At 48.7% G+C, this 27,425-nt stretch overlaps 1 protein-coding gene across 4 annotated transcripts in view; it reads right to left on the reverse strand.

Annotated features, from left to right (window-relative positions):
* The window catches only part of IKBKB (inhibitor of nuclear factor kappa B kinase subunit beta), a 59,528-nt gene extending 41,449 nt beyond the window's left edge, over positions 1–18,079 (reverse strand). For 2 of the 4 annotated variants that reach the window (XR_013525683.1, XM_002757003.5), the window contains exons 1-4: positions 17,913–18,079; positions 17,152–17,274; positions 1,982–2,076; positions 884–1,001 (exon numbers count right to left, since the gene is read on the reverse strand). Coding sequence is in view for 3 of the 4 variants with exons in the window: in XM_002757003.5 (XP_002757049.1) it covers positions 884–1,001; positions 1,982–2,076; positions 17,152–17,256 (318 nt within the window). In the remaining variant the exon portion in view is untranslated. Of the gene's footprint in view, positions 1–883; positions 1,002–1,981; positions 2,077–17,151; positions 17,275–17,624; positions 17,819–17,912 lie in introns of those variants that run through there. The other 2 variants (XM_035270443.3, XM_035270442.3) reach the window with 2 other exon arrangements.
* Between the last annotated feature and the right edge of the window lie 9,346 nt (positions 18,080–27,425).

Here is a 27,425-nt window from a genome sequence, read left to right on the forward strand (position 1 = left end):
TTTTTATGTGATATGGCTTTATTCAGTCTCACAGATGGACAAGTGGCCTGTGGTTGGGTCCCTGTGGGCTGGGACCCAGGCTCTGCTGCTGCAGCTATGTGAGGCCCAGCCTCTCTGGGTATGACATCCACCTGTGATGTAGGAACCATACTGTGTACCCACGTGTGAACTGTTGGAAATCGAATGAGGTAACATGAACTAGCAGACTGTGTTCTGCCATAGGGAACAATGGAAAGGAGGGCACCCAGAACTGCTCCCAGGACTAGGAGGGGCTGCCATCCACCCCTGTGAAGTGAACATTCTAGGGAACAGGAGGTGGTGTGGTGCGAAGGCGGAGAGCAGAGCCCCACAGATGAGTCCAGGTGGGTCAGGTGGGTCGGATGGGTGGGTTGGGTCTGCAGCCCTGGCCCAGCTCCCTGATCGCAAAGCCTGCTCCCTCCCTGCTACAGTCCCCACCCCCATGTGTGGTGCTGTCCTATCTCTGGAATAAAATCCCTCCTAATAAGGGCAGCAATGGTGCTGGCACCATAGGCCTGAAGTGGCCGTAATGTGTCCAGGGAGGAAGCATTTGTTTGGGAACTCGCCCAGTCCTTCCCCACGCCCAGACCTGTGATGAGTTTCCTCGTCACAGGAGAATCCCAGCAGAGTGTGCAGCACGCCCTTCCCCCTTCCCTGGCATTCTCGGAAGCGCCTCTGACTCACACACACACCAGCCCCAGGTGGTCAGGGAACAGGGGATCTGAAAGGCAAAGCAGTCCTGCTGGAGTCGCTGGGGCTCCCCAAGCTTCCTGATGATGACAGCAGTGAAAGGTCTCCCCATACCCCTTCCTGGTGTTCCACCTGCCTGGACAGCCTGTGCACCCGGTGGCCGCAGGAGCCTCACCTTCCGGAGATCTCCTCCTTGGCAGTACTCCATGGCCAGCAGGGGTAGGTCATTGGGCGCCAAGTTCTGCATCCCCTCAGGGACCTCCCGAGCAGCCACCACATTGGGGTGGCTCAGCCTAGGAAGGAGGAAAACCAATGAGAGCTCCTGCCCAGACCCATCCCTGCCACCCCCACCAGCTCTCAGCAACAAACGCCCAGGATAACCTAGGGCTTCCAAAGAGAGGAAGACAGGGCCCAGGACAGGCGGCCAACTGCAGTGCCTGGGTCAGTGGAGCTGGTCCAGCCCCACCCACAGCACCAAAACTCAGACCCTGAGGGCGCGCTGCATGTAACTTGAGTTTCTCATGCATGCCACATCCCAAGTCCTCATCGTGCTACCAAAACTGCTCCTACGAGGCTCTTCCAATCTCATGCCCTCCATATGGGGAGGACGTGTCACACATACTAGCAGGCAAACAAAGTGGTGCCTGCTCTTTGTTTTCGTATTTTTTTTCTTTTCTCTGTTTATTTTTTGGCAGGTTGATTCATGCACACACATCACCCCCAGGTAGACATGCAGAAAGGGGTCTGAGAAGGAACTCACATAACCAAATGCAACCATGATGTAACCAAATGGCACCTCCTCTTTTTAAGAGGCTGGCAGAGGAGCCCCTTCATGGTGTCCTCACTAGCTCTTTTGGAGCCCACCTAATGCCTCACTAGCTAGGAGGACAGCAGCCACCAGGCAGATGGACAACCTGGTCTCCACACTGGAGGAATAAATGTCAGCGGCAGCATGACAGCAGAGAATGGTCACGTGTACCACCTTGAAATTGGAAATACAGGAGGAAAGAACGCTTTTTTGCTGACAAAGGAAAGGTCACCATGATAACTTATTAAATTATTTAATATTACAAAATTGACAAAAAGCCCTTGACAAGGCCCCATGTGGACTTTAGCTGCTCCTCGTCTAGTGTCTTTAGAAGCAGCAGAGTCGCTGCGGAGACTGCCGGGCTGGCATCCTGATGGAGGGGCTGAGATTTATGGCTCTCCTTTCTAGATGCAGTGGGGGCTGGTGCTCCAGGTTTCCCTTGGGTCCCTGCATGCCAGGCCTCACCTTCTCATGATCTGGATCTCCAGGCACCACCGGTCTCGGTTCCGTGGGCTGAGCTCCTGCCGGCACTGCTTGATGGCGATCTGCTCACCTGTTTCCTACAGAAACAGCAGGGTGGGGATCAGCAGAGTGAGCTGCAGGCCAAATCCCACCTGTCCGCTGCACAGGAGGGGTCTCCAGTCCCCAGCCATCGCCTGCAATCACCTCCTGGTGCTCCTGGGCCACATGTGCACCCCTCATGGACAGCCCCGTGGCACCTGCTCTTCGGGCTGTCTCCTCACCACCCCACCTCTCACCCAGCCTCTCCAGCCTCATTTCTTTTTTTTTTTTTTTGAGATGGAGTCTTGCTCTGCATTGGCACAATCTTAGCTCACTGAAACCTCCACCCCCGCGTTTCAAGTGTCTCCTGCCTCAGCCTCCTAAGTAGCTGGGACTACAGGCATGTGCAACCATGCCTGACAAATTTTTGTGTTTTTAGTAGAGATGGGGTTTTACCTTGTTGGTGAGGCTGGTCTTGAACTCCTGACATCAAGTGATTTGCCCACCTCGGCCTCTCAAAGTGCTGGGATTACAGACGTGAGCCACAGGGTCCGGCCTTGCCTACCTCATTTCTATCTATCTAGAGTCTACAGAGCCTTCAAGGCTCTGCTTCATTCCCAGCTCCGCCATGCAACCTCTGCTGACTGTTCCTGCCTGGAGAGATTTCTTTGTCCAAACCCCAGCTATGGCTGGGATATTGCTGGGACATTGCTTATAATTGACCACGATGACCTATAAAAATGGCACTTGGATATGGTTCAGGCTAACAGTGAATGCCATGTTGAGTGTCTTCACTGTTTCACGGGAGAGTTTTGCCTCTTCAGAGAGAATGCAAGCATAATATAGGAGATGAAACACCAGCTGGTTCAAATTTCGACTCTGCCATTTATTAGCTATGTGACCTTGTGTCTTGGTCACATAGACCAACTGAGTCAAACCACTTGGTCTGACTCAGTCTTTCATCTGTAAAATGGGAATACTGAGACCCACCTGTCAGGGCTGTCATGAAAACAAGCCCCTAGCAGGTATTAGTAAACCCCACAGAGCAGGGAACCCAGGTTACCTGAGTACTCCTATTTAAAATCCTGCAGAGATCAGCTCCCACCTTCCTTTCCAGCCACTCTCCCATGACACTGCAGCCAGACGGCACCACCTACCCCAACGCTCAGCCCTGCTCCTCTACACTCACCAGCACAGGTGCCTAGGCACCATGGTCTGCCCAGCTCAACAGGGTCTCGCCCTCCACTATACTCCTGTAACAGCTAATTACTTCAGTGCACACGCCAAAGGGTTACTTTCTGCAGAATAACTGGCTGTTTTCTCTTTTCTCTGTTAAATTACAGACTTGTACATCTTCATGGGCTTTAACCTCTACCAAGGTAACCAGCAGCATTCTCAATGGTGACTCCTCCACCTGCTGAATCATGAGCTGAGCCACTGGCTCCTGGCAGCCTCCCCTCTTCTCCCTGGTGCATGAGTGGGGATGCCGGAGAAGGGCAGGCCCTGAGGTTGTGGCACGGGCAGCAGGGAGACTGGCTCTGGCCTCAGGCACTCCAGCTGCTGCAAGGAAGTCACCACTGTGCCAATGGCACCTATTTTGGCCATGGGGGTCTCCAAGATGACTGAGGGGCAGCAGCTGCCCTGGCTACAGCCCCTGGAGCCCCGGGCTGAGAGGCGATCCTGCCACCACTAAATGAGCTGACCTGTACCAACATACCACACCTCCTGCTGCAGGTGCAGGAGCAACCTCCCAACAGGAGGCTGAGGTAGGAGGATTGCTTAAGTCCAGGAGATCCGGGCAACAGAGTAAGACTCTGTTTCAAAAGAGAAAAAAAAAAGGACCCACAGAGAACTGCGGCAAGGCCTCCCAGTGTGGCTGTTCGCACAGCAGTGGAGCCACCTCAGTCTTCCGGTTACCAAACTAGCCAGGATCCCTGCAGGAATAGGGACCTTCCTAGCAAGAAAAGGAAAAATGGACACCTCCACACACACCAGAGCCGTCTAGTAAGGCCACTGAGTCATTGACCAATGAACCAATCCTTAATGCTGACACCAAGAACTAAAAGCTTCAGAAAAAAGGTAGAAATGAACAGTAGACTCCATGCCAGAAAGCAGGTACCGCCAATGCCTCTAAAATACTCTGGGAAGCTGCTCTCAGCAAAGCCCAACACCACTTTGGCTAACCTTTCCATCAGATGGTGGCCTTGCATGCCTGCTTCATTTTTTTTAACAGCTCTACTGAGAATAATTCATGCACCACACAATTCATCCATTTAAATGACACAGTTCAATGGTTTTTGGTATACTCAAGAGTTGTGAGACCAAAACCATGATGCACTTTAGAACATGTTCGCCACCCCACAAAGAAACCCTACACCCATCAGCAGTGACTCCCCACTCCCCTGACCCCTCCAGTCCTAAGCAGCCATCCATCTCTTTCCATCTCTATGGATTAGCGTGTCCTGGATGTTTCCTATAAATGGAATCATACATCATGTGGCCTTTTGTGACAGGCTTCTCTCCCTGAGCACTGTTTCCAAGGCCCACCCATGCTGCAGCCACAAGCTTACATCTCTGACTACAGCAGACCCCTCAGTCCAGTCTGCAGCAGTAGGCATGGGCACCCAGGTTCTGCCCTAAGTGTCCTTCTCATTCTCTCTTTGCCTAGTAGAACCCTGATCTTTGGCCTAGATTCTGAGGCATTCTCTGAAGAACTGACTTCTTTTCTCAACAATTATAAACCCTATTGCTAATTTTTGTTTTTAGAGACAGGATCTCACTCTATTACCCAGGCTGCAGTGCAGTGGAGTGATCATATCTTACTACTGCCTCGAACTCCTGGGCTCAAGCGATCCTCCTACCTCAGCTTCAAGTAGCTGGGATTACAAGTATGTGTCATTGTGTCCAGCTACATTTTTATTTTTATTTTATTTTTGTAGAGACAGGGTCTCACTATGTTGCCCAGGCTGGTCTCAAACTCCTGGCCTCAAGTCATCCTCCTACCTCAGCCTCCCTAAGCACTGGGATTACAGGTATAAGCTCCTGCACCTGGCCACTTTGTTGCTACTAAATGGATTACGACAGTGGCACAAGTCATGGTGGACAGAAGTCCACCTCAAGCTTTTCAAGAATTAGAGAATGTGGCAAAAAAATAACATTTCTGGCCAGGCACAGTGCCTCATGCCTGTAATCCCAGAACTTTGGGAGGCTGAGGCAGGTGGATCATCTGAGGTCAGGAGTTTGAGACCAGCCTGGCCAATGTGGTGAGACCCCCATCTCTACTAAAAATACAAAAATTAACTGGGTGCGGTGGTGGGTGACTGTAATTCTAGCTACTTGGGAGGCTGAGGCAGGAGAATTGCTTGAACCCGGGAGGCAGAAGTTGCAGTGAGCTGGGACGGCACCATTGCACTCCAGCCTGGGCAACAGAGTGAGACTCTGTCTCACACAAAAGAATAACATTTCTTTAATCGATGTGCAGACCATCTTACACCTCCCTGTACCTCCCAATTCCTGGTCTGTTCTCAGGCTGACGTGAACTTGGTTTCAGGTTTCACTTCCCACAGTGCTCAGACTCGGACAATTTTTGCCCAGTTCTGTGGTAGCTTCATCCACAGCAGCTCTGCGTGACGATATCTGCTATGGTTTAAGTGTCCTCGGTTCTCCAGAATTCACTGAAAGCCAGTTCCTGCTGTAGCAGTATCACCTCAGTATTAAGAGGCGATTCGGCCACAATGGCTCTGCACTCGTAGGTGGGACTGACGGTTATAAAAGGACGAGTTTGGCTCCTTTTTTCTCTTGCCCTTTTGCCTTCGCCCTATGATGATGCCTTGATCTTGGACTTCCTAGCCTCTAGGATGGTGAGAAATAAAATCATTCTAAATTACCCATTCTCAGCTACTCTGTGACAGCTGCACTGAGCGGACTGAGACTGCTACAGACACTTGCCTCCAGTTAGACGGAATTTGCAGTGGAGCTCAGATGTGGGGAGCACAGCGTTCCACAGAGACCGATGGCCCCACTGCAATGTGGGGTGCCATTGCCAAGAGCATCTACCCACCTTGGTCCACCCTGCAGCATTTCCGAGGACAGTATTCCAAACAGTGGTTTAGCCGAAGAGACTGTAACTCATGCTTCGTTACCTCAGAATGACTGAGACTTTAAACCAAGATACTGAAAAATCTGCAGCAACTTAACTTCAATACGCAGAAGAGTGCACTCATTTTACGGCTGCCGTAACCAATTACCACAAACTTGGTGGCTTAAAATAACACACTTTATTTCCTTGCAGTTCTATCTGCTGTAGTCTGACGTGGGTCTCCCTGGGCTAAGATGTTGGTGAGGCTGTGCTCCTTCCAGAGGCTCCAGGGGAGAGGCTGTTTCCCTGCTTTTCCTTTTCCATCTCTAGAAGCACCACTTTCTTCAGCTCACGGCCCCATAGCCCATCCTGGCTCTGCTGCCGCCCTCTGCCACGTTTAAGAACACCTGGGATTACACTGGGGCCCCTGGGAAGCCAGGCCAATCTTCCATCTAAGGGCAGCTGATTAGAAAACTTAATTTCATCTGCAACCTTAATTTCCCTTTGCCACGCTGCCCTACCTGGTTATAGGTTCATGGATTAGGATGCAGATTTCATGGTGGGGTTGGAGGGGATTATTCTACCTATCACATATAAAACAGGAGAGATAATCAGATCCAAAAGGTAGATTACATGACTCAGTTTATTAAGTGATTTAGGTAATCTGTCTAGCTACAAATTGGATAATTGCAGTCTTTTGCCCAACATAAACATTAGACCAGATATATAGCTGTCACTTGGCCCAACCCAAAATCAGGGGGAGATTTTTACACTGAAGACTGAAGATTTGATATTGGCCTTAAATAAGCAAATGCAAACTTAAAAAACTGAACTCAGCAATGTGAACACTGAACAAGTCTTGAAATAACTGGGCATAGAAACCAAAACTAACTTTCTACTCATAAACAGCTCAGCTTCGCCCTAGAGTTGAGAAGAAATCCTGAATTCCTGGGCCTAGGAAGTCTGCTCTACATACAGACACACTTAAACTTTTCCTAACACAGTGGCTCTCATCTGCCTCTGGGAAGTATTCTGAAATATTCCGTTTTTCCATGAGTAATGTTTCATTTGAAACAGAAATGCAAACAGAATGACTTTGTTACTAAAAAACCTGCTCTAGAAAATAAAATTCAATTAAAACAGCCCAGAAACAGGCTACAAACACTGGATTTGAAACTCTGGGTAGTTTGTTCTTCACTAGCAGTGGAAATCAGAGATGTAAAGTAATAAAGATGGCTTACTTTATTTTGCATAGAATCTACTGAGTCTTAGCTCAGTTCTACGGAAACCCAGACTGGGCCTGAGCCATCTCAGTATCCAACTTCCAGTACGTGAACTCCTCATTGGCAACACAACTTAAAACTGCTTTGCAGCCAGGCATAGTGGCTCACACCTATAATCCCAGCACTTTGGGAGGCCAAGGCAGGTAGATCACTAGAACCCAGGAGTTTGAGACTAGCCTGGGCAACACGGCAAGACTCTGTCTCTACTAAAAATATTTTTAAAAACTAGCCAGGCATGGTAGTACATGCCTGTAGTCCCAGCTACTTGGGTGGCAGAGGCGGGAGAATCATCTGAGCCTGGGAGGCCAAGGCTGGGCAATAGAGCCAGACTCTGCGCTACAGTTAAGCTGTGATTGTGCTGCTGTACTCCAGCCTGGGCTACTGGAGTGGGACCCTGTCTCAAAAAACAAACAAAAAACAACAACAAACTGATCTGTATTTTGAGAAACGGGAGAAAGGGTCTCCTGTGTGTCCACATTGAATGTAGTGATTATGAAGGTCCTCAGAGTTTGCAGTTCCTTGCCTTTGATGCATGAAAACATACAACTTGTGTATAAACTTGTGTGTTATGAGGTGTGAAAAAGGCAGAGGGGACCGGGCGCAGTGGCTCACATCTGTAATCCCAGAACTTTGGGAGGCTGAGGCAGGTGGATCACAAGGTCAGGAGATCGAGACCATCTTGGCCAACATGGTGAAACCCTGTCTCTACTAAAAATACAAAAATTAGCTGGCTGTGGTGGTGCATGCCTGTAGTCCCAGCTACTCAGGAGGTGGAGGCAAGAGAATCACTTGAACCAGGGAGTCAGAGGTTGCAGTGAGCCGAGATTGGGTCATTGCACTCCAGCCTGGTGACAAAGTGAGACTCCATCTAAAAAAAAAAAAGGCAGCAGATGGGGAACACATCCTCAAACCAAAAGGTGCCTGGCAGAGGCTAGCTGAAAACCAGTCACAGGACAAACAAAAGGGGCTGGCCCAGCTTCCTGAAGTTCGCCTCATTCAATGACTCAGGGGAAATGCACAGAGGCCAAGAGCTACGTTTAGACCCTTAGCGCAGAAAACCCAGGGTCCCGTTATCATGGCAAGTGTCCATCCAGGCCACTATGAACACGGGGGAATTAGTAACAACCTCCTCCTCCTTCTCAGAACCCACCCCCTGAGATGAGTGCTTCAGAAAGGACATGCAAGGCTGGGACCAGAGAGACTGTGCGGGAGGACCCAGTCCTGGGAGCCAAAACATCTGGGGTAAGGCTGCAGTTTCACCCAACTCAGCAGGTGACTGAACACACCCTGTGCTCCAGCATCACCTGGTCTATGCTAAGAGGGCCATGACTTCTTCACCCTACTCCCTACAGTGCAGACCCCCAGGGGAACAGTGGCCTCCCACCTCAGCCACAGGAGCCAGGCGCTCAGGCTCAGGAGGCAAGCAGGTCAGGTGTAACTCCCTCCCCCACTGCCTGGTAAAGGTGCGATAGGAGCCCATGTTATAAGCCTCTGGGTCCTTATCCATAAGACGGGGATGGTTCCACCTGCTCCAGGGAAGTCAGCTAAAAGGAAACGCAGATCTGTCCGCAGGGAGCCAGGAATAAACGACTGCAGCCCCACTTCCTTTTCTGGCCCCATGGAGATGCTGTTCTGCCCACTCAAGTTGCCTTCTGTCTTCCTGCAGGCGCTCGAAAGTCTATCTCCTTTCCAGATCCTGCTCAAGTTCCATTTACCCCAAGAATCCTCCCTTCCCCAGCATTCAGTAGAGATCGTGCAGACAGGGAACCCAGCTCAGCTGCCACAGGATGCCCTGGAGAAACGGTAGCCACTGTTACCACACAGTTTGGTGCTTGGATTTAGACTCATTGAATGCGTTCCTGAATGTCCCTGGATCACTATGATCAGAGAGTAAGCACGGAAAGGGCAGGGCCCCTTTTTTCCTGGTATCCCTAATGGTGCTCAGGCCCAGGCTCTATAAATCCCTAGAGAAGTGATTGAACAGAGCGGAGGCTTTAAGCCTTCGAAAGACACATATAAGCTGGGGTGAGCTTCATCTTGTCCCATGAAGGGCCAAGTACGGATCCATGCTGCTTCATAGAAGGGATCGTTAATACTCTGCCTTCTAATAGCCAGCACATACATTGCCTCCTCCACCCCCATGAGCATCCCACAGGGCCCCAGGCAGTGCTTCCTGGTCCCCCTCACAGCCAAGCGCACAAAGAACATGACGGCATCTCAAGGTACCCTGGGTTGCTTCCAGAAGGCAGCTGGCCCAAATCCTGCCCAGCCATATTGGGGACCCAGCACTGAGGCAATCAATATCTGAGAATCCCCATAATCCATGTGAGAAGTGGGGGCCCACAGCCAAGATGCTGACAGAGCCAGGATCTGAACCCAGGTCTTGTGTTTGCTCCCCTCCGAAAACATGCTGCCGGGTGGGGGCACTCAGTTATCTCTTTCTCTTCTTCCTTTGTATTGAACAAAGGTCTCATTGAAAATGTCAGCCTATCTAAACCGTACTGGGAAGTGGCTTGTGCTGACCCCTGGGCTGGAGGTCTTAGGGAGTCCTGACACAGTGAGAAATGGTGAGGCCCACGCATAGCAGGAGAACCAAAGGAACAGGGGAAGCAGGTGGGGGGCTCATTTGTTAACTGGTCGCCCTCCCCAGGAAACACTCAATGTGGGGTTCTCTGTTTAACAAGGAAGACTTGCAGTGTTTTGTTCTCCAAAGAAGCATTTTCCAACCAAGTGCAGTGGTTCATGCCTGTAATCCCAGCAATTTGGAAGGCCAAGACAGGAGGCTCACTTGAGCTCAGGAGTCCAAGACCAGCCTGGGCAACATAGAGAGACCTCATCTCTACAAAAATAAAAAAATTAGCCAGGCGTGGTGTCTCACGCCTGCCGTCCTAGCTACTCAAAAGGCTGAAGTGGGAGGACTCCTTGAGCCTGGGGGTTCAGGGCTCCAGTCTAGGTGACAGAGGGAGACCCTGTCTCAAAAAACAAACAACAAAAAACCAACAAAGAAGTGTTTTCCCCTTCCTGCTTCAAAAAGGTTTAGACTATGGGGAACGGGAGAGCCTAAGGAACACTGAGGCCCCACCCTGAGTCCCCACCACAGAGGGCCACAGGCATAATGGAAAAAGCATGTGGCTGGATTCAGAACAGATGTAGGTTTCAATCCTAGCCTCTTTGCTTGCAAGCTTAGACTCTGTGAGTGAGTCACAGAGACTGTGCTTCAGTCTCCTCACCTATAAAATGGGAGCAAAGACAACAGTACTTCCTTTTGGAGTTGTGAGGGCTGGACAGAAAGCATATAAATACCTAGCCTGGTGCTGGCGCATAGTAGCTGCTCAGTAAATGATGCCCCTGATTATCAGGCCACTTCTCTGACTGAGGATACCAATGCTTAGGGGCTTTTTCATGTAATTTCTATGGTGATAACTAAAACACTCCCTCTTCGGCAGACAAGATACAGTGCGAGGAGTGTTGGGAAAGTGCCTACTGTTGCTATGTGGAGTAAAACCATGCGTTAACCAACACCACCATAGCCCAGCTGCTTCTTTCAAAAGGCTTCTAACAGGGGGGTCCCCAACAGAGAACACACATGCTCATCTTCCAAATTTGAACAATGATCAAAGACCTCTCCTCAGCACCCAAAGCAGCCCTAGAGAGTTCCCAAACTTAAGGAGAACCCAAGAGGAAGGTAGAGAGCTTCCTGGCCTGGGTCGGGCTTAAGGGAATCCACTGAGGACCTGCACAGGCGCTCCACTCCTCCTGCTCCCATCCACCTCTACTCCACCCACTGCCTGGGCTGTGTCCCTATGGGCACAGTGCCTCCCTCTAAATATCATTCCACAGCTCCTCTATCAAAGCAAAACCTCCTCAGCTGAAACTGTCCAGAAAACGCCACAGGATCTGACTCGCACCATCCACCTTCAGACACCCAGACATTTGTGCCCCGTCCTCCCTTCCAGCCACGCTGGCCTTCTGTCCTGCCCACTCACCACACCTGCCCTCCACAGGGGCCCCTCAGCAGCCTCTCCCTTTGCCTGGAACTCTCCTCCCACCTTCTCTGCCCAGCTGACTTCTATTAGGGCCCAATTCAAGCACCACTTCCTTGGGGAACCTCCTTTGACTCCGATGATCCCACTCCCAACAGAAGGTCTCAGTGCACCGGGTCCCTCTCCCAACTTGCACTTATCACACTTAGGAGCTTACATTTCTAACTAGTTGACTAAATGGCTCTTTCCCTTCTCCAAAGAGGTCTGCTTTAATCACCACTGTACCCATAACAGACATTTGATAAACATTAGTGGACTGACTGAGTGGGTGATTTGGGGCACCTAGCACATATACAATGTCAGGCATTTGCTACAGGAGAACTTAAGGAGCTTCAAGGCCAGATCCAGCCTTGGCTGACCAGGAACGCAGGATCCTGACGAGACTTACTCCACACACAGATGGGAAGGACAGCAAAGGAGCCAGCCTGGAGGAACTCACCAGGAGAACTAGTTCCCACGGAACAAAGCCGTCCCAGACGGGTATGCGGAGGAGGTGGCCTAGAGCTGTCCTGGAGGAATGTAAAGGAGAGGGAGTCCTGTCCCAAGACAGGGCTGAGTGGCTGAACCATAAGCAGCCAAGGGGAAGAAGGATGGAGAGGTAGGTACAGACAGACTGTGTGGGGTTTAGCTGGCAGAAGGAGGAGGCTGGCTTTTGGCTTTTTAAAAGTAAGTAACAGGCCGGGTGCAGTGGCTCAGGCCTGTAATCCCAACACTTTGGGAGGCCAAGTGGGGCAGATCATTTGAGGTCAGGAGTTTGAGAACAGCCTGTTCAACATGGTGAAACCCTGTCTCTACAAAAATACAAAAATTAGCCAGGCGTGGTGGCAGGTGCCTGTAATCCCAGCTACTCGGGAGGCTGAGGCAGGAGAATCACTTGAACCCAGGAGGCAGAGGTTACAGTGAGCTGAGAACATGCCACTGCACTCCAGTCTGGGTGACAGAATGATACCCTGTCTCTAAATAAATAAATAAATAACAAATTAAGACTTTTGAAAAGGGGAAGGGACTGGAAAGTCATAATTTCAAATTCATGGATTAGAAGAATATTGTTAAAATGGCCATGCTACCCAAAGCAATATAAGACTCAATGCAATCCCTATCAAAATAACAATGACATTTGTCACAGAAACAGAAAAAATCCTAAAATTCATATGAAGCCAAAGAAGACCCCAAATACCCAAAGCAATCAAGAGCAAAAAGGACAAAGCTATAGACATCGTAGCATATGAATTCAAAATATAATACAAAGCCATATAACCAAAATAGCAATGATACTGGAATAAAAACAGACACATAGACTAATGGAACAGAGCAGAAAACCCAGAAAGAAATCCATGCACTTACAGCCAACTTGTCTTGAACATAGGTGCCAAGGACATACACTGGGGAAAGGACAGTCTCTTCAATAAATGGCACTGGGAAAGTGAATATCTACCTGCAGAAAAGTGAAACTAGATTCCTATCTCTCACCAGACACAAAAATCAACTCAAAATAGACTAAAAACTTAAATATAAGACCTGAACCTATGAAACTACTAGAAGAAAATAGGCCAGCCATGGTGGCTCATACCTGTAATCCCAACACTTTGGGAGGCCGAGGTGGGCAGATCACCTGAGGTCAGGAGTTTGAGACCAGCCTGGCCAACATGGCAAAACCCCGTTTCCACTAAAAATATAAAAATTAGCCAGGGTGGTGGTGTGCACCTGTAATTCCAGCTCCTGGGAGGCTGAGGCAGGAGAATTGCTTGAACACAGGAGGCAGAGGTAGCAGTGAGCTAAGATCGTGCCACTGCACTCCAGCCTGGGCAAGACTCCATCTCAAAAAAAAGCAGCAGCAGCAGCTGGGTGCAGTGGCTTACACTTGTAATCCCAGCACTTTGGGAGGCCAAAGTGGGTGGATCACAAGGTCAAGAGATCAAGACCATCCTGGCCGACATGGTGAAACCCTGTCTCTACTAAAAATACAAAAATTAGCTGGGTGTGGTGGTGCACACCTATAGTCCAAGATACTTGGGAGGCTGAGGCAGGAAAACTGCTTGAGCCTGGGAGGCAGAGGCTGCAGTGAACCAAGATTTTGCCACTGCACTCCAGCTTGGCAACAGAGCAAGACTCCATCTCAAAAAAAGAAAGAAAAGAAAAGAAAAAGAAAGGGCGCAGTGTCTCATGCCTGTAATCCCAGCACTTTAGGAGGCTTAAGTGGGCAGATCACAAGGTTAGGAGTTCAAGACCAGCCTGGCCAACTTGGGGAAGCCCCATATCTACTAAAAATACAAAAATTAGCCATGTGTGGTGGTGAGTGCCTATAATCCCAGATATTCGGGAGGCTGAGGCAGGAGAATCACTTGAACATGGAAGGAGGAGGCTGAGGGAGATGGAGATCACGCCACGGCACTCCAGCCTGGGCAACAGAGTGAGACTCTGTCTCAAAAGTAAAAAAGAAAAACTATAAATAGAACTACAATATGATCCAGCAATCCCACTACTGGGTATCTATCTAAAGGAAAGGAAATCAGTTTATCCGATTCATTGGCACCTCAAGTTTATTGGCACCCTCATGTTTACTGCAGCACTCTTCAAAATAGCCAAGATATGGAATCAACCTACATGTTCATCAATGAACAAATGAATAAAGAAAATGTGGTACACAGACACAATGGACTCTTATTCAGCCATAAAAAAGAATGAAATCCTGTCATTTGTGGCAACATGGATGAGCCTGGAGGGCATTACATTAAGGGAAATAAGCCAGGCCCACAGAGATAAATACCACATGTTCTCACCCATCTATGGGAGCTAAAAAAAACTCATCTCAGTTGGGTAAAGTCGGTTGGCCGACACCTGTAATCCCAGAGCTTTGAGAGGCTGAGATGGGAGGATCCCTTGTGTCCAGGAGTTCAAGACCAGCTTGGGCAACAGAAAGACCTAATATCTACAAAATTTCAAAAATTAGCCAGGCATAGTGACAAATACCTGTAGTCCCAGCTACTCAGGAGGCTGAGGCAGGAGGATCACTTGAGCCCAGGAGGTCAAGGCTGCAGTGAGCCATGATGTCACTACTACACTCAGCCTGGATGATAGATTGAGACCCTATCTCAAAAGAAATTAAAAATTTAAAAAAAAAAAAAAAAAAAAGACTAGGCATGGTGGCTCATGCCGTAATCCCAGCACTATGGGAGGCCAAGGTAGGCGGATCACCTGAAGTCAGGCGTTCGAGACTAGCCTGGCCAACATGGTGAAACCCTGTCTCTACTAAAAATACAAAAATTAGCCGGGCGTGTTGGCACATGGCTGTAATCCCAGCTACACAGGAGGCTGAAGCGGGAGAATCACTTGAATCCAGGAGACAAAGGTTGCAATCAGCTGAGATCATGACACTGCACTCCAGCCTGGGTGACAGAGCAAGACTCCATCTTGAAAAAAAAAAAACTGATCTCAGCCACGCGTGATGGCTCACGCCTATAATCCCAGCACTTTCAGAAGCTGAGGCAGGTGGATCACCTAAGGTCAGGAGTTCCAGACCAGCCTGGCCAATGTAGTGAAACCCTGCCTCTACTAAAAATACAAAAATTAGCTGGGTGTGGTGGCGCGCACCCGTAATCCCAGCTACTAGGGAGGATGAAGCAGGAGAATCGCTTGAACCTGGGAGGCAAACGTTGCAGTGAGCCGAGATCACGCCATTGGACTGCAGCCTGGGCAACAACAGCAAAACTCTGCCTCAAACAAACAAAAAAACCTGATCTTATAGAAGTAGAAAGTAGAATAGTGGTCATCAGAGGCACGAAGGGGTGGGGGATGGGGGCCAGAGGGGGAAATGGGAGAGACTAGTTCATGGGTACAAAATTACAGTTAGGTGGAATAAATTCTAGTATTCTATAGAACAACAGGGTGACTGCAGTGAATAAAAATTCATTGTATATTTCAGGCCAGGCACAGTGGCTCATGCCTATAATCCCAGCACTTTGGGCAGCCAAGGTGGGCAGATCACCTGAGGTCAGGAGTTTGAGACCAGCCTGGCCAACATGGTGAAAACCCATCTCTACTAAAATATAAAAATTAGCTGGGCATGGTGGTGTGGGACTGTAATCCCAGGTACTCAGGAGGCTGACGCAGAGAATTGCTTTAACTCAAGAGGCAGAAGTTGCAGTGAGCCGAGATCGCACCACTGAATTCCAGCCTGGGCAACAGAGCAAAACTGTCTCCAAAAAACAAAAAAGAATAATTGTATATTTCAAAATACCCAGAAGAATTTTGACAGTTTCCAACAAAAAGAAAGGATGTTTCAAGTGATGAATATGCCAATTACCCCGACTTGATCATTATACATTATATATGCATCAAAATATCACATTGTACTGTGCCCCATAAATATGTACAATTATGTGTCAATTAAAAATTAAAAACAGGCCAGGTACAACTCATGCCTATAATCCTGGCACTTTGAGAGGACAAGGCAAAAAGATCACTTGAGGACAGGAGTTCTAGACTAGCTGGACAACATTGTTAGACCCCCATCACTACAAAAAATTTTTAAAAACCTCAGCTAAGGCCAGGTGCCGTGAGGCTCAGGCCTGTAATCCTAACATTTTGGGAGGAAAAGGCGGGAAGACTGCTTGAGGATGGGAGTTTGAAACCAACCTGGGTAACATAGCAAGACCCCCATCTCTCTACAAAATTAAAAAAAAAATTTTAATTATTTGAAATACGGATTTTCATCATCATTCTAAATGAAATTCTCACTTTCATGTGGATCTGCTTATTTTGTGCTGTGCAGTATTGCAAGAAATACTGGAAGACATCATAGTCAGCAAATATTTCAAAGAAAAATTTTTTTTTTGAGACAGGGTCTCATTCTGTCGCCCAGGCTGGAATGCAATGGCACTATCTCAGCTCACTGCAACCTCTGCCTCCTTCAAGTGATTCTCCTGACTCCACCTTCGAGTAGCCAGAATTACAGGTGCATGCCACCATGCCCAGCTAATTTTGTATTTTTAGTAAACATGGAGTTTCACCATGTTAGCCAGGCTGGTCTGAACTCCTCACCTCAAGTGATCCACCAGCCTCAGCCTCCCAAAGTGCTGGGATTACAGGGGTGTGCCACCATGCCCAGCCTTTTAAATAATTTTTTAAAAATTGTTTTGAGACAAGGTCTCACTCTGTTGCCCAGGCTAGAGTGCAGTGGCACAATCATAGGTCACTACAGGCTCAAACTCCTGGGCAAACAATCCTCCCACATCAGCCTCCAACTGGGATTACAGGTATGCACCATGGCTGCCTAATTTTTAAAACTTCGTAGAGATGAGGTCTTGCTATGTTGCTCAGGCTGGAGGTCTTGAACTCCTGGTCTCAAGCCATTAAAATATTTAAAACTATTTATTTACTCTCATCCTTTAAATTTTCCTATTTCTGTATGTTTTATAACATATAATATCAGTATATATTAGTACATGATATTCCACTGTTACCATAGATATGTATAATACAGACTAAGAGCTTAACTTTTTTTTTTTTTTTTTTTGCTATTTAGGTGACATAGTCGATAAAACTTGGAGACCACTATCCTAGAGTCAGCTCAGAAGTTCTGAAGCCCTCTTCCCAGTCCCCCTACTCACTGTCCCAAGATGACCAAGGCCAAAAGCGAGTCCTTGTCCCATTAGGAACAGAGAAGGTATAGGCAATGAGGAGGAAGCCTGGTTCCCCGCCCCTCCCGAGGCTGCACAGAGGAGGGCCTACCTGATTGTGCCATCGGATGACATTTCCAAATCCCCCTGTCCCAAGGCGCTCTTTCATTTCCCAGGTCCCACACGTCTGGGTTGTCAGGGAAGGTGACCAGCTCATACTGATGTCGTGCTAACTCTGTAAGCAATTTGGGGTGGGGGATAAAAGGTTAGGATTAAGAAAAAAAAAAAAAAAGGAGCTCAAAGGGCTGGAGAAGGCAAGAGATATCACTGCTCTTGTATAGAAGAGAAAAAAAATACACTGGCTTTTTACCATTTACAATGTGTTTGGTTTGTCCAAACTTTGTGGCAAACTTTTGTCCCTCTTACCCTCCCCCATCCCGGTTGCTGTGGCAGCAAGCAAGAAAGCAAGCCACCTAGGGAGGCGATGCCCACGCCCTTGCTCTAGCGAGGGAATCCCTAACTGACTCCACCAGGGGCCCCCGGGCCTGCCCACCTTCTGCCCGAGCTAGCAGGGACAGAACCTACTTCTGAGCGTCCCCTCGGTCACGTGTGTCTTTATAACATCCCCATAAATCGCGGGTTTCTCTCAAAGCCACCCACCCCCAAGGAGCCACCCCTGCCAGAGCTGTTTCTCCCGGCTTCCCAAACTTCATCCCCCACAAGTGAAACGCTCCCCCGTCCGCAAGCTGCGACTTCCGAGCGGCACAGAGGGGTCTTCCGGGCCTGATGGGAGCGGGGCGGTGGGGAGCGCGCCCAGGCAGGGCGGCGGGGCCTGCAGGTGGCACCTGGGCCGCGCCCGCCGGGGGGACTCACCTGTCGGCGGGGACGCGGGGCAGGGGGCGGGATCTCCGGGGCTGGGGAGGCGGGGCTGGGGCGGCCAAACCCGGGGCTCTGACGCCCCCTAAAAACATTAAAATGCGAGACTCTTAACCCAGGCAGCGTGGCTCGACTTCCTCAAACACTTCCTGCTCTGATGTCACGGAGCACGTGGGCCGTGGCCGCTCTTAAAGGGGCCGCGCGGGGCGGACCAGGTCCGGATGCTGCGAGCGCCCCGGGCTAGCTGGGCGTTCCCCGAGACCTCCAGGCGACTCCCCGGGGGCGGGGTGTGGGGGCGCGTGTGGCCTCTAGAAACCCCTAGGGAAAAGGAGACTGTGCTCACCGATGTAAAAGAACAGCCCTGAAATGACCCCCGTTACGCCCTGTTCTCTTTGGACAAGTGACTTCCACCTGGAGCGGTTTCTGGGCCCGGCCTGGGGATTTCCTCACCCTGCCCCCTAGGCTTCCACCTCGTTGGAATTTCCCGCGCCCGGCTGGGATGTTTTAGGGACTGCTTGTGAGAATTGCCATTGCCGCCTGCCCTCCTACGGGCGCTCCCCTGTAGCTGAGAAGGATCAATCACAGCTGACTCCTGAGAGGTGACAGCCCCGTCTAGCCCTTAAGAAAAGGAGACCCAGCAGTGTGAGGCCAAACTGCAGCCTCAGTCCCGGTGACGCCGGGAAACCGCGAGGCGCTCAGCCTGAGGTTCATCGTTCATCTCTTTCCTGCTTGGAGTCAGAATGCCCTCACTACTGAGTTTCTCCGTTTTATGGGATTACATTAGTGGACAAAGGAGGGGTGTGTGTGCGTGTTACTGGATTTTATTCAAGCAGGAAAAAAGTATCAAAGGAATCTGAAGATGATAATAGTAACTCCCATCTATAGGGTGCTTTCACAGTGCGGGGCGCTGTTCTTAATCTCTGTACTCAGATTTCCTTATTCAATCCTCAGGGGAACCCTATAAATTGGACAATACTGCATCATTATTATTATTATTATTATTATTGAGACAGGGTCTCGCTCTGTCACCCAGGCTGGAGTGCAGTGGTGTCATCACAGCTCACTGCAGCCTCCAACTCCTGGGCTCAAGTGATTCTCCTGAGTAGCTGGGACTACAGGTGCACAGCTCCTATACCTGGTGGGGTCTTACTCATCGTGTTGCCCAGGCTGGTCTCGAACTCCTGGACTTAAGGAATCCACCCACCCGTGCCTCCCAAAGTGTTGGGATTACATGCGTGAGCCTCCGCGCCTGGTCTGCATTATTATTATTTCCATTTTGCCAATGAGAAAACCGAGGCACAGAGAGGAAAACCCTTTATGGTAAAATCATAGGGCTGCTACGTAGAGGAGCTGAAACTCAAACCCTAGCAACTGGTTCCCAGGTTCTTAATCCGTGGTTAAAAGTGGCATGTTAAGAAGTTCAGAAGAAGGCAAACTGGATTTTGAATCCAGATACTGCTGTTGGCTACCTCTGAGGCATTGGGGCAGGTTACTTAACCACTCTGAGCATTTATTTCTTCTTTTAAAATGTAGGCAATATTAGGTTCAATTGCATTTAATTGTCATTTTTTTTGAAACTGAAAACAGCCAAAACATCAGTGAGAAAGATCAGCAGTTTCATCTGCTTTGGTGTAATAGCAGGAGGACGGCAGGGTCCCCTGTCACAGAAAGGAGGCGGCCCCAGAGCTGTTGTGAGGGACAAATGAGGTATTGACAGCAGCAGTGCTGGCCAGCCCTGGGGTTGAAGTTAACTCTTAGGGACAGATCTCAACCCAAACATAGGGGTCAGTGGTGCCCAGGGCTGCGCTAGGTGTGCTGGCTATTCTGCTTGCCTTCCTGTCTGCCTGCCTGCTTTCCTGCCTTCCTTCCTGCCTGCCTGCCTTCCTTCCCTCCCTCCTCCCCTCCTTCCCTCTTTCCCTCCTTCCTTCCTTCTCTCTTTCTTTCCTTTCTTTTCTCTTTCTTAACAGGGTCTCCCTCTGTCGCCCACTTTGGGGCATAGTGGCGGGATCACAGCTCACTGCAGCCTTCACCTCCTGGGTTCCACAGGTCCGCCCGCCTCAGTCTCCCCAGTAGCTGGGACTACAGGCATGAGCCACCATGACCAGCTAATTTTTAAATTTTATTTTGTTGAGATTGGTCTCACTATGTTACTCAGACTTGGCTTGAACTCCTGACCTCAAAGCAGTCCTCACACCTTGGCCTCCCAAAGACCTGGGATTACAGGTGTGAGCCTTCATGCCTGGCCTGGTATTTCTTGATTACTCCCAGCTAAATGGCATGCTCAGCCTCAAGGCCAGAAGCAAAAGGAACATGAGTAAATAGTTGTAACACACGTAGAATAGTGCCGGCATCGTCTAAGTGCAATATAAGTGTTTGCTTACTAAGTAAATTTTTTTTTAATAAAACATTTATTGGCCAGATGCAGTGGCTCATGCCTGTAATCCCAGCACTTTGGGAGGCCAAGGTGGACAGATCACTTGAGGTTAGGAGTTTGAGACCGGCCTGGCCAATATGGTAAAACCCTGTCTCTACTAAAAATACAAAAATTAGCTGGGTGTGGTGGCGTGCGCCTGTAATCCCAGCTACTCAGGAGGCTGAGGCAGGAGAATCACTTGAACCCAAGAGGCTGAGGTTGCAGTGAGCTGAGATCATGTCATTGCACTCCATTGCCTGGGTGACAGGAGCAAAACTCATTCTCAAAAAAAATTTATATATATTATTGAACACCTATATGTGCTGGGCACTATGGACAGTCTGTTTCCTGTATGATATTATAAAAGGTTTCTCTTTAATCCTGTCATCTCTGAAAAACACATCCCTGAGAAACTTGCCAAGACATCCGCTACTATGCCAAACATTTACTCTGCGCTCCTTTAATTTGAATCCTCATTTTGCTCAGCTTAAAATAACTTGGCTTTCAACTGAACATAAATCTCTCTGATAAAGTCACGTATTACTAGGCTTTTTTTTTCTTCAATTAATCATGTCCCAGGAAGGGGCCTCTGGGTTTTATCAAATTCCAAGATATTTATTATCTTAAGTTCTATTTTCTATCCAGATAAGACATGTTTAGATATCTCCACCTGCATCTGGTCTCTGTCCTGCTCAGGAGACATGAACAGACTGTTTCCAAAAGATATTTTCAGATGCAGCAGAAAAATGTCTCTTTCCTCCTGCTTTGAGGCTGAGTGTGCTATTTAGCTGTGCTATAGGGAAATCAAGAAATACTGACCAGCCAGAGTGCCTAGCTCAGCCCAGGGCATTACTGACCCAGGGGATCCAAGCAATGGCATGAGATCTCATCAGAGGCACTTAGACTCTCACTGGGTTTTTAAAACCCACAGAGAGCCATCAAGTAAGGACAGACAAGAGCTAGTCAAACAGTGCTGTTATAGGAAAGGGGTCCCAATCCAGACCCCAAGAGAGGGTTCTTGGATCTTGTGCAAGAAAGCATTCAGGGAGAGTCTGTAAAGTAAAAGCAACTTTATTAAGAAAGTAAAGAAATAACAGAATGGTTACTCCATAGATAGAGCAGCTCCCAAGGGCTGCTGGTTGCCCATTTTTACATTTATTTCTTAATGATATGCTAAACAGGAAGTGGATAATTGATGCCTCCCTTTTTTAGACCATATAGGGTAACGTCCTGACGTTGCCGTGGCATCTGTAAACTGTCATGACGCTGGTGGGAGGGTAGCAGTGAGAACGACCAGAGGTCACTCTCGTGGCCATCTTGGTTTTGGTGTGTTAGAGCCGGCTTCTTTACTGCAAGCTGTTTTATCCTCAAGGTCTTTATGACCTGTATCTTGTGCTGACCTCCTATCTCATCCTGTCACTTAGAAAGCCTTAACCATCTGGGAGTCTCAGCCTCATTGTACCCAGCTCCTATTCAGGATGGAGTTACTCTGGTTCAAATGCTTCTGACAGTACTAGTGATAAGGATAAGGTTTCTGAGCACTGTTAAATTTAAAATGAAATCTTGTTCGCAGAGTCAGTCTAAGACAACTGTCTTCTTACTCAGTCTTTTATGTCACCCATTGATTAAACTGCTCTCTTACCTGATGGCAGTCAAGCAAAGCAGTACTGAGCTCCTCTGAGTGGGGAAAGAATTGCTTTCTGTGCAACCTGGAGCTGAATCATAGAAGGAAAAGACAGATTGAAAGTTAAGAGGCCGTAAGGCAGACCACGGAGGATGGGGAGGATTTCCCCAGCACCCCAGCCCCCACAGCCAGCTCTGGTCCAGCGGTTTCAGCAACTCTTTCATAACCCATCTGATTTTGTTTTATCCCAGTCCTTCAGAGAAAGGACTCTGCAGGTCAGGACTTGCTCCTTCAATGAACAAAAACTCCTCTGCCAGAGAAGTTGGAGAAACTAGTTTAGTTGGAGGACGTGAAGAAGTCTGCCTTTGTTCTGGGGACACTGGTGGGAGATGAGGGTGGGCTGGTAGAGACAAGGGTGAGAACAAACCTTGGCCCAGACCCTTCGGGCTCCAGGCAGAGCTGGCTGCAGAAGATGAAGGAAAGGAAATTGGCCAGTGCTTTCTCTGTGACTGGACCTAGGCCAATTGAGAAACTGAGAGGAGCAGGGCCAGCCAGGCCGTTGTGCCTCAAACTTAGGCCGAAACACAGAGAAGCAAGGATTTGGGGCTCTGAGTCACCCTCCCTGGAGGAAGGAGAACTTGGAGGAGGAAATCACTTTGCAAGCTCCCTTTACTTTTACACACATTTTTTATTCCAGTAAATTCAAACTAAAGAGGAAGAAGTCATGAAAGGGCCGCTGCCACCTTAGGCCGTGGTGGCGGAGATCAAGGATATGGGCCAGTGTAGATGTCTAAGAAGCCAGCAGGTGTGCTTTTCGGCTTACTTTGGTTCTGAGCTCTTACTTTTGACCCATGGGATCAAAGATATTGTTCACCACTGCATCCCTGGCACCTGGTACATCATAGGTACTCAATAAACATTTTACCGAATGAATGAGAGAAATGGTCAATACAAAGACTGGCCAATGCGAATAGTGAAACAGCACCCTTTAGCGTTGGGCTATGCATGGTCTTGGAGCTTGAGAGATGTGAGTTCCAATCCTGGCTCTATCTTTTCTTGGCTTTGTGAACTCAGGCAGTTTATTGACCCTTACTGAGCCTCAGTTTTCTCTTCCATGAAGTAGGGGTGAATAAAACCCACTCTTCATGGTGATACGTATTAGTGAGATAATATACATAAAAGTGCAGAGCCTGATGCTTGTGAAGCCCTCATTGCATAAGCCCTCTCTTGGTTATTAACGTAGTTATTTTTTTAATGCCGTAACCCAGAAGTTGGCTGATATTCTTGTTCTGTGATTCAAGTGAAATGGGATCTGACTGGGCGTGGTGGCTCATGCCTATAATCCCAGCACTTTGGGAGGCCGAGATGCACGGATCACCTGAGGTCAGGAGTTCACAGAAAAACTAGGATTCCACATTTGGGGAAGTGACAGGGGTCAGCACATCTGCAGTGCAATGGATAAGCCTCACTTATCACTCTGGGAGAACCACTTTTGTGATCAGGGCATCCTCCCTGCCAGGAGGATAAAGGCCAATTTTAATTCATTAGGTTGGTACAAAAGTTATTGAGGTTTTTGACATAATAATTTCTAATTTCTTTCTAGAGAACTTCTAAGCTTTGGGCAGATTGCTGGGTTTGGCTGGATTTTTCATGCCTGAGGAGTCAGAGGTCACAGATGACCAAATGACTGAGCCAACTGGGTGAATCTGGGGTCAGTGGCCCCAGAATAACACGAGCCTGGCTGGGCTGTAGCAGGAAAGGACCACTAATCGCTGAGACTGCAGAGCCTGGGCCAAGAATGGGGAAGAGAGAACAGAAGAAAAAAAGCTAGTTTGGAGGGAGGAAGGTGGAAAGGGCCACTAAACAGTGGAGATGGGAACTTTAACCAAAATCCTGGGCTGTGTTGCAGTTCACCTGCCAGACCCCAGTCCCTCATGGGCTCAGGCCTCTCTCTGCACTTCTCCTTGGCAGTGTGCCTGTCCCTTCTACCTGCTTGTCCCAACTTCTTTCTGCAGGAGTCAGCCGGTGACATCCAGAAGGCCGGATCACTGTAGGAGACCAGAATATGCTACCCAAAATAGGCCTCTTTGGCATACGGATTACGCTGAGAAATAGGAATAGAAGAAGCAACCCTGAAAGCAGAGTGAAAATGACCCTTTTGCCTGGGCGTGGTGGTGTGCACCTGTAGTCACATCTATCTGGGAGTCTGAGGCAAGAGGATCGCTTGAGTCTAGGAGTTCACGACCAGCATGGCCAACATAATAAAAACCTGTCTTTATTTAGAAAATAAAATGGCTGGGTGAGGTGGCTCACGCCTGTAATCCCAGCACTTTGGGAGGCTGAGGTGGGGTGGATCACCTGAGGTCAAGAGTTCAAGACCAGTCTGACCAACATGGTGAAACCCCATCTCTACTAAAAATATAAAATTAGCTGGATGTGGTGGCAGGCACCTGTAATCCCAGCTACCTGGGAGGCTGAGGCAGGAGAATTGCTTGAACCCCGGAGGCAAAGGTTGTAGTGAACAGAGATCACACCATTGCACCCCAGCCTGGGCAACAAGAGTGAAACTCCATCTCAAAAAAAAAAAAATGTTTAAGGCCAGGCATGGTGGCTCACACCTATAAATCTAGCATTTTGGGAGCCTGAGTCAGGTGGATCACCTGAGGTCAGAAGTTCAAGACCAGCCTGACCAATATGGTGAAACCCCATCTCTACTAAAAATACAAAAATTAGCCAGGCATGGTGGCATGGCTGCCCAAGTGGAGTTCCAGCTGCTTGGAAGGCTGAGATGGGAGAATCGCTTGAACCAGGAAGGCAGAGGCTGCAATGAGGTGAGATCACTCCACTGTACTCCAGTTTGTGTGACAGAGCAAGACTTGCCTCTAAAAAAAAATACATTAAATTAAATATTTAATCCGGGCATGTTGGCTCAAGCCTGTAATCCCAACACTTTGGGAGGCCAGAGCAGGTGGATCACAAGGTCAGGAGTTTGAGAACAGCCTGGCCAACATGGTAAAACCCCGTCTCTACTAAAAAAATACAAAAATTACTCAGGCATGGTGGCAGGCACCTGTAATCCCAGCTGCTTGGGAGATTGAGGCAGCAGAATCACTTGAACCCAGGAGATGGAGGTTGCAGTGAGCCAAGATCGTGCCATTGCACTCCAACCTGGGTGACAGAGACTCCATCTCAAAAAAAAATTAAATATTTAAAAAACGACCCTTTTGTAAGGGAAATTTACATCTATAAAAAACATCTCTCTGCTGTTTTTTGATAGTCTCAGCAACAACAAATAACATCTCTTGCCAGGCACAGTGGTTCATGCCTCTAATCCCAGCACATTGGAAAGCCCAGGCAGGAGGATCACTTGAGCCCAGGAGTCTGAGACCAGCCTGGGCAATATAGGGAGACCTCATCTCTACAAAAAAATCAAAACATTAGCTGGAGTTGGTGTCATGCCTGTAGTCCCAGCTACTGGGGAAGCTGAGGTAGGAGGATCACTTGAAATCAGGAGTTTGAGACCAGCCTAGGCAACACAGCAAGACATCTCTAATTAATTAAAAATAAAATATAATTCTACATATATACTTAAACACCAGAAAAACCCTCCTGGGCACGTTGGCTCACACCTGTAATCCCAGTGTTACAGGAGGCCAAGGCAGGTAGATCTCCTGAGGTCAGGAGTTCGAAACCCGCCTGGCCAACATGGTGAAATCCTGTCTCTACTAAAATACAAAAATTGGTCTGGCATAGTGGCAGGCACCTGTAATCCCAGCTCCTCGGGAGGCTGAGGCAGGAAAATTGCTTGAACTCAGGAGGCAGAGGTTGCAGTGAGCCAAAATTAAGCCATTGCACTCCTGCCTGGGTAAGAGGAGTGAAACTCTGACACAAAGAACAAACAAACAAACAAAAAATCTCCATTTGTAAGAGTTTCTCTGTCCCTATACCAGTCATAGTGGCTTACCCCTGTACTCCCAGCACTTTGGGAGGCCAAGGCCAATGGATCACTTGAGCCCAGGAGTTTGAGACCAGCCTGGCCAACATGGCAAGACCCCATCTCTACCAAAAATACAAAAAGTTCGCCAGGCATGGTGGTGTGCACTTGCAGTCCCAGCTACTCGGGAAGCTGAGGCAGGAGTATCTCTTGAGCCTGGGAAATTGAGGCTGCAGTGAGTTGTGATTACGATACCACTGCACTCCAGCCTGGACAATGAGCATGAGACCCTGTCTCAAAAAAAAAAAGAAAGAATGTGGCAGTCAGCACTCCTGGATCTCCGTGTATAGTGAGAGGAAGGTACAGGTTTCTCTTTTGTCCCTTCTGTCTCAAATTCACATTAGCAGGAGAAATCATTTGTTAAGAATTATTTTTTTTTTGTACTGTGACTATGGTGAAATACAGTTTGGGGTAACCATTGGTCATTGATCCTTTCACTCCCAGGGACAGCTATTGCTTTCCTGTCTCCTTTTGTGTCCTAAAAATGTCGCATGGCTTTCTGACTGCTGGGGTGCCCAGGTTATCCAGGCTGCTTGTGTAGGCAGCCAACCGCCAGGTCGGGGACACCTCAGAATACAGCCAGCCAACTGCCAGACGGGGGCCACGCCGGAATAGGACCAGACAGAAGGAGAAGTGGGGGCTGCATCCCATCTGTGACCAGTGTCTATCAACCTAAAATTATCAAAACGGTCAGAATCTAGTTCAAAGAGAGGTCATCAGCACGGAGTTGTGGCCTGTGGCCCAGGACACACTTCCAAGTTGCCTTGGGGACTGCTCCAGACAACAAAAGAGAGGCTCAAGTTTTTTAAAGGAAAAAAAATAACGAATCAGAAGAGGAGGGGCAATTACAAAAGTTGTTTGTCAGGAATTCTCGTTGGTTTACAGAAATAACCTCAGTTATTTTTATGAACATTGGTGATTGGCTGTGCATTGTTGAATGACAGGGTGTATGGCATTTGATGGCTACTTGGTAACAGTCTAGAGCTCCCATAGCAAGTAGCTGCTAGAGGTAATTATTTCACTCAAGGGAGAGAGGGAAGTGACTGCTGTTACATTTTAAATGCCTTTCTGGGTCTCAGAATTTAAAGGGACTCACATTCCTTAAATGAAATGTATTTCTTGGAAGCAGAGGTGAACGGGGTCTCACTGTCACCCAGGCTATAGTGTAGTGGTGTGATTGTGGCTCACTGCAGCCTCGACCTCCCCAGGCTTAAGCAATCCTCCCACTTCAGCCTCCTGAGTAGTTGGGACTACAGGTGTACACCACCACATCCAGCTAATATTTGTATTTTTTGTAGAGGCAGGGTCTCACCGTGTTGCCCAGGCTGGACTCAAATTCCTGAGCTCAAGTGACCCACCTGCCTCGGCCTCCCAAAGTGCTGGGGTTACAGGTATGGGCCACAACATCTGGCCGGATGAAATGATTTTTCTTTTTCTCATGTCCTACCAACCATTGCCAGTTCTTGGGGTGTTATCTAA

This window comes from Callithrix jacchus, chromosome 13 (assembly GCF_049354715.1).
Source record: "Callithrix jacchus isolate 240 chromosome 13, calJac240_pri, whole genome shotgun sequence".
In the NCBI taxonomy this organism is placed as follows: domain Eukaryota; kingdom Metazoa; phylum Chordata; class Mammalia; order Primates; family Cebidae; genus Callithrix; species Callithrix jacchus.